The sequence below is a fragment of the Galendromus occidentalis genome, unplaced genomic scaffold (genome assembly GCF_000255335.2).
Source record: "Galendromus occidentalis unplaced genomic scaffold, Mocc_1.1 scf7180000077474, whole genome shotgun sequence".
NCBI classification, from domain to species: Eukaryota; Metazoa; Arthropoda; class Arachnida; order Mesostigmata; family Phytoseiidae; genus Galendromus; species Galendromus occidentalis.
In genome coordinates, this window is record NW_003805462.1 from 1,022,687 (window position 1) to 1,035,322 (window position 12,636).

The 12,636-nt window shown below is 50.9% G+C and overlaps 2 protein-coding genes across 2 annotated transcripts; both read right to left on the reverse strand.

Annotated features, from left to right (window-relative positions):
• Window positions 1-279: 279 nt before the first annotated feature.
• Window positions 280-7,945, reverse strand: LOC100901553 (myosin heavy chain, muscle-like). Its single transcript, XM_003744777.2, has 12 exons — window positions 7,736-7,945; window positions 6,229-6,375; window positions 5,911-6,074; window positions 5,722-5,800; window positions 3,985-4,137; window positions 3,801-3,893; window positions 3,223-3,480; window positions 2,561-2,746; window positions 2,206-2,460; window positions 1,511-1,786; window positions 802-1,413; window positions 280-647 (listed from the first exon to the last, which is right to left on the reverse strand). The coding sequence occupies exons 1-12, from the start codon at window positions 7,943-7,945 to the stop codon at window positions 405-407; spliced, it is 2,676 nt and encodes an 891-aa protein (XP_003744825.1). The 3' UTR covers window positions 280-404.
• A 3,254-nt stretch (window positions 7,946-11,199) lies between these two features.
• Window positions 11,200-12,345, reverse strand: LOC100901695 (uncharacterized). The gene is made up of 2 exons (XM_003744778.2): window positions 11,426-12,345; window positions 11,200-11,310 (listed from the first exon to the last, which is right to left on the reverse strand). Exons 1-2 carry the CDS (start codon window positions 12,212-12,214, stop codon window positions 11,263-11,265), a joined length of 837 nt encoding a protein of 278 aa, XP_003744826.2. The 5' UTR covers window positions 12,215-12,345; the 3' UTR covers window positions 11,200-11,262.
• Between the last annotated feature and the right edge of the window lie 291 nt (window positions 12,346-12,636).

The window sequence follows — 12,636 nt, forward strand, 5'->3', positions numbered from 1 at the left end:
GCGGGCGACGAATCTCCGATGATGATCCTCCACTCGAAGCCCTACGGACCGCAGCGCGGGGACGGGGAGTCTTGGTCGAGGGAGCAACAAGCTAATGTAGGAAATTATCAGATTCCGGCAGCGAACTTTATTCCATTGCTCTAGATTGTACGCACAACTGCTCAAAATGCAGCACAACTTTCGTATGAATATTTATCATCTGTTCCCAGCAACTAGACTCATCCATACCATGAAGTTATCAACATTCAAAGATCTCAGAGATCATCGAGAGGCGCCATGTCGTTTCATATTAGCTGCGAGAAAATAGAAGCGGGAAGCGTTACGCAGTCGCCCTGACGTCTGAACGTCTTTGACAATTATTTATCGTGACGAGGGCCGCTCCAACGATTTCGAATTCTTCATTTTCAAAGTTCTGGACTTTGGCCTCGCTGCGCCTGACGTGCGCGGAACTTGGCCAAATTATTTTCGGCACTAGCGGCTCGAGCTTCGGAATCTTCGAGTTCCTGCTGACACTTGCGGTACTTCGCAATGTTCATCGATGCAATTTCCTCTGCTTCTTCGATCTGTCGCTGATATTCCCTGAGTTTATGTTGCATCTTCTCTACAACGTCCTGGAGTCGCTGGTGGTGTTTTTGATCCTCTTCAACCTGCAGAGCACGGGCGATGTCAGAAACGATATGTTCCACCCACCGGAAGCTCGTATCTTGCTCCCGGTCCGACCTCCCGAAAAAATCGGGCAGACGGGAAACGACTTAAAATGGAAATTTCGCAACAGGAAATAATTGAAAACAGTTCTCTTGCCTGAAACATGAGCTCCTTGATGCGTCGCTCGTCTTTTCGATAGTTTTTCGCAGTGTCCGCGTGTCTCCTCTTCTCGTTCTCCAAGTCGACAGCGGCCTCGCGACACTTGGCCTCAAGCGCGGCGATCTGTTTCCTCCCGGCGGCCAGAGCAGCGGCTTCAGCGTCGTCGAGTCGTTGTTGGAGTTCGCGCATCTGATGCTCGATGTTCTTAACTTGCTTCTCCATTTGAGACGAATGATTCTGTTCCTGAGCGAGACTATCCGCTAGCTGCGCACAGTCCACCATGGCTTTCTTTGAAATCTCCTCTTGATTCCTCAGCGCGACAATCGTCTCCTCGAGGTCTCCCTGCAGAGCAACCAACTCTCCTTCGAGTTTCCTCCTCTGCAGCGAGAGAGTGGCGATGAGGGCGGCGTTTTCGTTCGCTTGGTTTCGGAGCTCCTCTACTTCTGCTCCGGCAGCTTTTCTCCCGCGTTCGGACTGGTCATACAGCTGTTTTGTTTCCTCGAGTTCGCAACGTGTCTGGTTATAACGGCGCTCGGCAGCCGTGTATGCCTTGCGTGCTTCGTCATGCGCGATCTGCTCTTGCTCGAGAGTGTTGTGTAATTCGTGAACCTGCAGACGGGAAAAAAACATTCTTGAGCATTCCGGACGCAGTCGATCATTGAGAAAATCGGTGATCATCAGAGTCGAATCGCAATTGAAATCTCACGGTGTCTTGGTATCGTTTTATCGTGGCCTGCGCTTCAGATATCGCTTTGTTGGCGTTGTCGAGCTCAATTTCGAGCTTGCTGAGGTCGATTTCGAGTTTTTTCTTCTGTCGCAAAGCCTCGGCTTTGCCACGAGCCTCCGACTCGAGTGCGGCTTGTAGTTGATCCAGTGCTTTTTGGAAGTTCTTGCGAACCTCGTTGAATTGTTCTTCCTTCTCCTGCAAGCGTCTCGCGCAATCCTGGCGGATTTGTTCCTTCTCGAGCTCGGCCCGCAAAAGCTGTGAAATCAATTGTTTGCCTTATTCCTGAGGAAATATTCCGGTCCCACTGAGGAATGGCGTCTGGTGTCCCCCATCCGAAACTCGCAAGGAAGGAATAATAGGAATTCCGGATTTCGGCAGCAGAGATCGCTCGTGCCTGGCTACAACCGAAATGCAACAGAGTTCAATAAAAGAAGTATTTTACTCGGAAAAGCCGCGGGATCATTCGTCGGTTCCGACGAGCCACACTTGGGGAACAGGAGCAATCGGGCACCAAGGAACTCTATCGTTTCTCTGTTTCCAGATTCAATCGATTGAGGGAGGAGAACGTGGCCAGGAAGAGGGGAGGATATTGGGATAGCAGTTCAGCACGCGCCCCATCGGGAACGTCTGCGCCTTTTTCTTCTTTCCTGCAGAAAGAAGGAAAATGGCATTACCTTGTTTTCTTGCTGCTCGATGGTCGCTTCGGCTTCCTCGCAGGCAGCGATAGCATCGTCTCTTTCGTTTTCTACTCTTTTTCGTGTTGCCTGCAGTTCCTGAATCGTTCGAGCTTCCTCCGCCAACTGATCCAGAACCTCCTTCAGTTCGTCCTGGAGATTCTTGTTCTCCCGTTTGAGAGCTTCGATGTGCTCGAGCGCTTCGTCGTAGGCAGCTTTCGTCTTGAAGAGCTCCGTTGAGTAGTTCCGGCATTCCTAGAATTTTTTTCATGGGTATCGAAGGGGAAATACTGATGAAATTCCGATAGCCACCATCCATCATGAGATCATGCAGAGCTTTCCGGGGAATGCTAACCTTTTGGGAGGCATCTAGCTCGGCCGCTAGATCTTCCACTTTAACTTTCCATTCTGCGATGATCTTATCGAAGGCCTTCTGTTTCTTCTCGTAGGCGATACAATCGTTCCGAAGTTTGTCACATCGTGCGTTACTATCTTCCAGCTCGTGTTGCAACTGCGAACGAACTTTCTCGAGATTCGAGATCTGAAATCGGACAGACAGAGATTAAGGATTCAGGACGTGCTTTTGTCGTGTTAGCAGGATCTCTGAGAATTTCTGTGGATCGAGTCTCGGAGTCTCGAGCTATTCCCCCCAGGGGGAACCACAAGAGAGGGTGCGCTCTTCGATTCCATCTCGACATCATCTGTCAAGTTATGAAGCTGCTTCGACTTAGAATCAGTTTCTTCGGGTTGCAAGGTCAGAACGAAATCGGCCTCGGAGCTCGCCGAGGGAGGAATGAGTTCCGAGGATGTTTGCGAATCTGTTTTGAGAAGATTTTGAGAATCGTTCCCCCGAGGAAGAATAATCTTCCCGGAACTCTCGACTCTTTTAGAATAAATGGTCTTTCGCGTTCTGAATGGCCCCGACTGCGATAAATTGCTTTGTGCGTCTAGCCCACCGAGACCTACGCTCCGAAATGTTTTCGTCTTCCGCGTGCATGCGTCCGCGGGAAATCTCACCTTCGCGTCCTGGTGCTCCACGAGCTGCTCGCTTTCGTGGAGTTTCACGGCGAGTTTTTTGTTCTCTTCTTCCAGCGGGGGGATAGTATGAATGATCAAATCATTGTATTTGATTCTCCAATGTTCTAGTTCCTCCTGGGATTTCGCTAAGTGTCGCTGGAGATCCTGGATTGCTGTTTCCGCTTCCTCAAGCGAAACTTGCATATTGTGCACGGAATGCTCGGCGGCTCTGTGACGTCCTTCGGCTGCAGCCCGTTCCTGGAATGTAATTCGAGTGATGAAGATTCCTAATAGATTCCCATCACGACGAATCTCCGGCTGCTGGCGAGAGATTCGCGTTCTGCCTCGCATGCGAATCGTCTCTTTTCGATGTTCTGGCTAACGACACCGCTGAGTGTCATATTCGGACGGATAGCCTCCGCCAGCATACATCTGCGGCCATGACGAATACAGAGTCGATTCCCATGTTTTCTCACATCCACCGCCTGCTTCGAGAAAGATTCGATTTTTCCGGCGGATGAAAACTATGCAAAGGAGAAAACACACGTGGCCCTCAACAATTATCTTCCGAGTCTCACCCTGCTTTCCTGGTCGGCCCTCCTCTTGGCGTCTTCTGCCTCGCAAGCCAAGGCGCCTTTCGCCTTTCCGAGTTCGCTGCACATGTTTTCAGACTAGACATCGGAGAAATAATTGTGTGGATTAATCTTTATCAATCGGGAAGGGTGCTCATCTCACATCAGGTTATTGATGAGATGCTCCCACCTTGGCCAGACGGTCTTCGAGTTCGACTTTGGCTGAAGCCAGTTTTTGCTTGGATGTGTTCAAATCATTAACCACTCGATTGGCTTCATCCAAACGGAGCTGGAGGTCATTATTTTGTTGGCTCAGCGACTTCACTTGACGTTCGAGTTGAGCCTGGAAAGCCATGACATTTCACATCACTTTTCGATTGTATTCCTCAGAATGAGATCCGATGGTTCAAAGAGAGCGTTCCAAGACCGCTGGGAAGCCATTCTGGACCAGTCAGTCGGAAGTGGAAGGAATTAAGGTCCTTGATAAGTTTGGACGTGGGTTTCAAAACATGAGGGGAATTTCCTGCAGAAGTACTCGACCAAAGGATTGCGGATGAAGATGCGCTTCTGGAGGTAAGCGGTCGCGAGGACGACCTAGCTGTCAAAAGGAGAACAGTGGGGACGCCCAGTTGGGGATAGAGTTCGCGACAGGAACAACAACTCCTTTCCTCCTTCTCCCATCGCAACTTTTCTCCCGCAGCTTAATCCAAAGAGACAAGTCCGTCCGAGTCGGGCTCAGGCTTCCAATCTGAGACGCCCGGGAACTAAGCTGTCACGCAATTAGCGAAAGAGTTCTCTCGGCTCGAGCGAGGGGTGGGGCTGGACTGCTGAGCTCGCGGTCACGAGCTCTCGAACCGGACTCAACGAATGATATCTATGCATCATCATGAGAGCTGAAAAAAGCCTCAGAGCCCTCGGCGTATATCTCATGCTCATGGGCCCAGAGCGAGAGCCGGCGGACGGAGTTTCTCGATGCGAGAACGTGAGCTCCCCTAAAAAACTCCTCACGGTAGAGTTTGAGGAGTATGTTGCGCTGTTACGCTTCAGCGAATGATCGGTCGAGGCTCTGTGGTGAACAACGGCGTGCCACGGGATTCGAGTCCAGGAGTCTTCCACCGTCGCGTCGGGGAACCACTTTTCTCGGGAAGTGGAGGCTCTTCTAGCGTACGCAGGATATGACGAGAAAATATTCTCTCAACCCAAGGGGGAGGAAAGGCGCGATACTCGGCAAACTTGTTGAGATCATACCTCAGATCTTGTGCATATATAAGTTCGAATCGTTTCCCCGCTGCTTTATCGATTCCTTCGTGGAATATTGCTGCGACGTCTGGGAGCTTGGAATCAAAATAACGAGGACGGTTTCTAGATGCTTCCCGACCTCCCAACCTCGCTGCCCGCCGAGGATGCGACATCCCTCCACACTGTCAATTAACATTAAGAGATCATTCAGAGAAAGCATTGAAATACTCGCGCCCCTGCGCATGCCAATCACCCCTCACTCTCAATAAAAACAGAGTTGATCGAACCACGTTACGCGTTGTCACTCTCCTACTGTGCGACTCTGATAATTCATAAAATTAAGTGTACGCCTACTCAAAACCAAGAAATAACACACACAAGCTCGTGAATGGAGCTTCTGAATTCCGGACACTTCGGTTCCCCGGATGAGGAAGGATCTGATTGCGGTATCCTGACCGCAGCGTTCCCCACAACCTACGACGGCAAGGAACTCATCCGAGGCGACTGACTTGTTGATGATGTGGTCGGTTTTCGCTATCGCGAATACGATAAACATGAAATGTCCGAAACGTAGGAATTCCAATCATGAATGATGGCCTAAACCTCTTCGACTTTCCACAGACTTTCGGGAGCGAGAGGGATTGAACACACGACCTGCGACGCGAGGAGGTTTAATTATTTTCCGAACCTGTTGTTTCGTGTGATGATCGAGGAGTTGAGTCAAATTCGTAACTTCGGAATTAAGTCCCGATTTTTCTTTCTCGATCCTGAAAGAGAAAAATTGGCAGGTAGGTACGTATCGGGGTCGATTCGCTCGATCTGAGACGTCTCAAACTGGGCAAGAAATATTTTCGACAGAATGGATAGATTCACTAACTTGGCTTTTAATCGATTGAGCTGTTCAATCTGGTCAGTGAGGTCGTGCATCTCCTCGTGGTGTTTCCTACGCAAAGCGGACGTGCTCTGCTCGAATTGAAGATTTATCTCCTCGAGATCTTTCCTCATCTTGAGCGTTTCATTCTCCTTCCTTTTGAGAATTTCCTAAACAGAAATGGATGGGCAGTTCATTATGAGTCACCTGGGGCGCGAAATGGCTCTGCGCTCTAAGCGAGCGGAAAGACCGGCTGGCGGTACGCCTAAGACATAACTCAGGCCGACGAATTTCTGATTCGTGCTCGAGAATGGAAGTCCTCACTTGAAGAGACTGTTCGTTGCGCTCGGCTTCCACGAGACGGTTCTCTATTTCGGACACTTCTCTTCGAAGCTCAGCCTGCCGTTTTTCTGCCTTGACCCGAGCTTGTCGCTCGGATTTCGCCTCTTCCTCGACCGCTTCCAGACGTTGCTGAAATTCGGATCAGTGGTCAAAGAATGGAGTTGTAGAGATGCTGATTAATTGGAAGCGCTCTGTCCTCGATCGACGGTGTCAAGGGGAAATGTTTCCAAGGACCCACTCCCATCGAGATCCCATCTCGGGAACAGTTCCTCGATTTCCGCTTCGGTGTTTCCTAGATCAGGTTCGTTTGCGAGTGTTCCGTGGAATTTTCTGCCAATGAGCTTCTTATAAATCCCGATCCGGAACCCATACAGTGTAGTCTGAAGCCTGAGCAGTAATTTTGCTCCTTCTATACGAACCTGTCTGGAGGATCAGTTTCATGACGATTCCGATTCCGGGGCTCGCGCGGGTTATCTTCGTCAAGCCAGAACACGTTCGGGTTGACAAGCGCTCAAGACCAGCCCGGCTCCTGGTAGCGGTTGCCGAGCTGGTCGCTTCAATGGATGCATAGCCCGCCCACGCAAACAAGAGCTTTTATGTATTGACCTGATATGGAGACCGGCTGAGCAGAAAGTAGCTCGGCCGACAACGACGGCGTCAGTGACGGAGAACACATCGAAGGTGTGACTGATCTCGTGGGTTAAAACCAAACACTCGGCTGCTCGTTCCTCGCCAGTCGTATCTACGAAGGAAAGCACAAACTGTTCCAGTTTGCCTCTTCACTCCGATCGGTCGCGAAGCAGGGCGGAAATAGCAGATCGCTGTCAGATTGCGCATCTTCGGGAATTCGAATCATTCGGTCTCTGTACCCGAGGCTTGCCCGAGGAACGCATTCCGCTCGAATGACGCGGAGGAACGGAACAGGAGTAAGAGTTTGATAGCGTCGATTTTCGATTAATTTAATAGCGAGTTTCCTCCGATGAACCGTTCGCGAAATTCACCAGCTATGATCGACGGCCCTTTGGAAGCAGGTGGATAAAGTTCCAGAATTATCTTGGGAACGATACGGCCTCCTTGCTGGGACTGAGACAGAAGGCAAATTCTTGCTTCTTGAAGCCTCCTCCTCAGAGCATACCCCCTCCGAATCCCCCGATTTCATCGCTAGGCAATCTTGAGTTCTCGAGATTCGACCCTCAGGCACTGCTTGTCCCCCGGGAGCTCAATGCTCGCACCTGTAGCTGACGTCATAGTAGGTACCTCGCTGAGGTAATTTATGCACACGAATCATGAAAATGAAGGTTCTACCGAGACCAAATTCCGTTGTCAGACACAGGGTTTTTCCCCATTCCCCACGGATCAGAGCCCTGTCAGAAGTTTCCTGCGACATCGAGCATCATCCCGTCAATCAGGCGTTTCGAGGCTTCGGCGATGACGAGCTCGACTCTTCGAGTATCGCCAAATCCATTCAGGCGGCTCGGCTCATACTTACGTTGTAAAACATGTGCACCATTGTCGGATTCGAAGCGAAAGCCGGCTGTTGCATCTCTCGGACAAGTTGTTTCGATTCTTGGGATAGCGAGTAATTGGGAGCGACGTACTCTTCGTGTTTCTGCAGCGGATAGAAAGAACCCTCGGCCAGCGTGTCTCCTGCTGTGTGGGGTACGGGCGCAGGAAGCGTGACCGTTTCTGTGTCCTCCATGTTAATGAGGGACGCCGAGACGCAACGCGAGCTTCGATTGACGGCGAGTATCGATGAGACACGTCCTCACGTATCACGAACACCACAGAGCACGACCGCACGACCTGGAAGACGCTGGGCTCGCTAACTGGTGTCAGTCGAGTGCCTTGACGGGTTTAGACTCGCCGGGGGAGGAGGCCATAAGTATGACTAAGCTTTTCGAAGCTTGGAAATGTCTATATTTTCCGCTTCGCTTCACTCTAATAATAGAAAAGGCTTGCAATCGAATAATGGTGTGTCATAAACAAGTTTTCAGACGTCCTTCGACTGGAGCAGGACTTTCGAAGCGTCCGCTCTGGGGTCCGAGCCCACCGGCAAGTCGTAGAAGTGCTAGCCTGTCGAATCGATCTCTTGACATGTGCTTCACGATCTGATCGACTTGCGCTAGCATGAGCCCCGAATCTGGTGGAGGTCTCGTTCGAGACTGACGACGATATCTCGGATTGCGTTGCGTTCCGCTCAGAGTTCTTGAGCGTTCAGTGACCAACTCACTTCAAAGGCACGCGCACCAAAGTCTGACACCAAGGTCGACGTTTGATTCATGATTTTGGCGTTGACTCAGAGAGGCACGGCTGTAATTTTCCTCGTGCTCTCCGGATCCGCATCTATGGAGACTTCTCGAATGCCTTCGTGACAACTGTATTCTTTCTGACCCTCGAGTCACCAGCCAAAAATTATCGAAAGAAGCCTACTCTGTCAGGACACAAAACAATCTGGTGCCAAACCTCCGTGTTTTCCGCGCGGCATCCGAAGAGAGTCGACTCACGCCCATTGGTCCCATCAACTCTATCTATCCGGAATTCAAAGTTGTTTTCGGGAGCATGCCGAATCCCATGGCTGCATAGGAAGAAGTGTCTGAAGAATGATCTCATGACCTTGTTCTCAGCTGTCGCTTCCGCCACCTCCGACGATCAGCTGCCGCGATAAACGGTCCAGCTCATAGCTCTAGTTTCTTTGAGGCTTCGGCATGATGTGTCATCTCGAGAGAATTCCTTTTCCTTCCTCTTCTAGAACACCCTCGCACACTCAGTTCGCGCGCCGATTAGTCTTGTCGTTCTACTGACATTTCTCGCGAGCTCTCTCCCGACGTGGTGTAAATCTCATCATTTGTATCCATTCTTGTAGTGTACCAAGTCTTAGCACAGCCGTTTGGACGTGCGGAGCGAGTGAGAGAATGCGAGAGAGTTGACCGCGAAAAACGATACCCCAATGGAAACTTCATTTCTGGACAGGATTGGTAGGTAGCTCCTCCGGAAGAAGGAATATCGGATGGCTCGTGTCTGCGCGAGCTGTCGTAAGATTTCCGGTTATCGTTCGGGTCTGTATGGATGGTGACGCAATCGCTCGTTCATATGGGAGGGAACCTCGTAAGCTGGCTCCCCCTATCGAAGTTTCGTCAACCCATTCTTCCGGGAATCAGCTTCTGAAGCAAGTCGCCAATCGAGCAAGCTATGAGAGTCAGCGACCCAACAATCCTCGTGAACTTGTGAGTCCACGACCGGCTACTCCCTGTCAAGACTGTCCCGCCGAGTGGTGCGTCACGCATGATTCCCTCCGACGGAACTCTTGTCTGAAAGATTTGTATAACATCTCAATTTCGACCGAAACTGGGACAGGATGTCTCGAAAATGTCTTCCAACGACTATGGATCGGGTCGGTCTCGCCGACAGCCATCCGCTCATTCTTTCCTCGAGGAGACGTGAAAGACGCCGACGGCGGTTTCTTGCATCAGAGAGCTTAAGCCTCGCGTGGGAGTTCCAGCAGCAAGCTCGAGCCCGTCGAAACGATGAAGGGGGTCCCACGAGATGACTGTAACCTGACAAGGCATCGACGTCTTCGGAGGAGTTTAAGCGTTTTCCTCCGACGAGTCCTCCACACTGATGAATAATTGGTCTGGGACCCATGAGCGCTGCTGTAGCGAGGCGAGAGCTTGTCATCGTACGTTCTCCTATCGATAGGATTGTCGCGTACCGCTTCGGGCAATCTCGCACGTACTCAACAATTTCATTTCACAGTTCGGAAAGGCGGGTGTCATTCGAATCCAATTGCCGGCACCGCTACCCATCGGTGTCTGAACTCTGAACCAGGAACTGTACCTCAGGCCCGAGCTGGCAGCTCCATCTGCAGGAGTGGACAAGAGCTGTCGCGAGATTAGAATTCGTCGGATGAGCCCAGGGTGACCTCGAGACCAGATAAGACAGCCATGGAATGGAAGTTGTTCCTAATTCAGTAGCTAGCAGCCAGGTGGTTCTGTTCCCCTCCCGACGCTACCCGGAATTTCTCCCAATCTCCTGATTATATCGCTGCTGTGCACGTGGAGTGATTGTGGAGGAGCGCTAATTGCCACCTATGTCGCCCATTGTATATGATTCTCCAGAAAGCGGCCGACTCTAGTCAGGAGGATAACTTTCAAGCGGGATCTGCATCAGAGAAGGAAAAACGAGTTCCTTCCGGCACCGATCGGGCGAATTCGGGAAGCTTCCCTCCAGGGAAAATTCGCGAATAATCATGAGGAGCCGAGCGCCCGCCTGCGGTGTGCTCCAGAAGACATAAAAAAGAAACTGTGATAACAACGACGGCTACGGAGAAGTTCTTTGTCGGAAAGAAATTGTCTGGGCGGCTAAGCCCGAGTCTGTCTAGACATCGCTTCGCAATTTCAATGCAAATTCCCTCCGAAACCCATACACGTCACACGTCTGCGGTCTCCTTCGAGTTGAGGACTCGCAGCTCGGGAGCCAACGAGAGGTATCAAGGCTTGAAGTTATTCGAGTAACGCTGCGATCGACCCACGTAGCAGACGGCCGACTTCAAAACCGTCTGAAGTCGGACCGAGACGGCTCTACTCAAGTCACTTGAACGATCTCGGCCTCGATCTACTCACAAGCTCTGATTGTGGGTAGACTCGAGAGTGCAACTTTCTTTCAATAGAGAAATCGTTTTTGAACTGATCAAGGCTCTGGACACGGTTGGGTGATTTCCAAAAGACATTTTTAATGCACTTTCCTGGTATCGACACGTATTCGGTGTTCACTTTGATCATTAATTTGTATTGTTACAATATCCTACCATTCCCCGCTCCCCGGGTCCCGTTGGAGTTCATTTCCGCTCGTATCGAAAATACGAGAATTAAAAAGCTCTATGATACTCGAATCCACAGTACGACGGAAACGGTTCTAAAGTATCTTCACAATAATCTCAGAGCCCCTCAGGGCTCATCCGTGGTCCAAGGTCATCGTGATTCAGTCGTTCCATTCACAAAAATTCGTTCCAGTAGGTCTTCATTTGGGATAGAGGAATCGCAAGAACGTGAGCATCGCATTCATCACCTGCGAAACACCTCCACAGAATGAGCAGAAGAATGACGGTAGCAGTCGAACACCAACGCGTGTCGAATGGAAACATAAAGTTATGCCTGCCAGAATATATAATGCAAAAACTCACAACATGGGGGTCTTCGAAGAGAGGTACGTTGCAGCAGGGAACTTCGAGGATATAGTCGTGGTCCCTCATCTTACGAGCGTCGAACATCCTCCGAGAATTATCGACGTACAAAGAGTCCTCTCCCACGATGTACAGTATGGGGCACAGAATAAGATTGGGGTCAACCTCAGGTCTGTTGACACACGCCTGGATGATTCCTTCTAGTTTGGTGACCTCCGATTCTTTAAACATCCTGGCATAGCCGACGTTTGCGTATCCTTCTCTCGGCATATCATGGTAATCCAACAAGCCCGCTGTGACGATTTCGAAACGTTTCCTCGCCCTGAGCAGTCCGAGCGTCGTTATGAGAGACCCGTTCACCGGGCTGATATCGCGGAAGGGATGATTGAACAAAACTAGAGCCCGGAAGCGTTTGGGGTCTCTGACGGCCATCATACTGAGGAGATGAGCTCCGAAACCATAGCCGACCCCGACATAGGTTTCGTCATATATCCGTAACAGCGAACCGATAGCGTTGCACAATTCTTCTGCCGTCCGATAGGAGTCCTGTGGAGTCCCGTCGTCTCTCGTAGTGATCCAGACATTTAGAATCACATAAGCTGACTTGAAACAAGAGCCGAAACGGCCGTCGAAGAACTCTCCGAAATTCCTCCGAGGATCGAGACCGATGTCGTGAACTGTGACCATTTTGAGCCCTTGCCCGTTGCCGGAGACCTCCGTGTGAAATGTAAACGGTTTCCACGACATGGCCCCGTTCGTTGAGTGTCTCCTGTTATGGAGACTTGCCATCGGCGGTGTTGTGATCTGCTTCTAGAGAAGGGTCGCTCGACTTCTCCCCCTGCACTGGGGGCACGAAAACCAACTCGGGATTGCCTCTAAGCTGGCTCGACTGATTCGGGCTCGCACCACAGCTGCTCAATCAAAATAAGTCTTGACCGGACGTGCTTGGGGCGATATTTTCGTCGAGTGCCTTCTCGTCGAGCCAAACGTGCAAAGTCTTTCGTCAAACCCCCTGCCCTGAGGAACGATCCGGGAGAGAATCGTCTCCCCTACCATCTAGAAATGTCCCGAAGCGATCGCGATCTCAACCGATTTAAGATCATCCTGCGAGAGGATGCAACCGCATGGTTCGGGAGTCAGTCCAAGAGCTGGCCGGAACTCGGGTGGAGCATGCTTTGTACCTGGAAGAATCTCATGAGGAATGGAAGACT

Bases quoted from the DNA above. Each gene is read 5' to 3' on its own strand.
- LOC100901553 (XM_003744777.2), bottom strand. From the start codon at position 7,945: ATGGAGGACACAGAAACGGTCACGCTTCCTGCGCCCGTACCCCACACA. The intron at 6,376-7,735 runs GTAAGTATGAGC...TCCGAATTTCAG, and splicing joins TGGTGCACATGTTTTACAAC to CAACGTCTGGAAGCGGTCGA. The intron at 6,075-6,228 runs GTGAGGACTTCC...ATTTCTGTTTAG, and splicing joins GCAACGAACAGTCTCTTCAA to GAAATTCTCAAAAGGAAGGA.
- LOC100901695 (XM_003744778.2), bottom strand. From the start codon at position 12,214: ATGGCAAGTCTCCATAACAGGAGACACTCAACGAACGGGGCCATGTCG. The intron at 11,311-11,425 runs GTGAGTTTTTGC...GGTGTTTCGCAG, and splicing joins TCTTCGAAGACCCCCATGTT to GTGATGAATGCGATGCTCAC.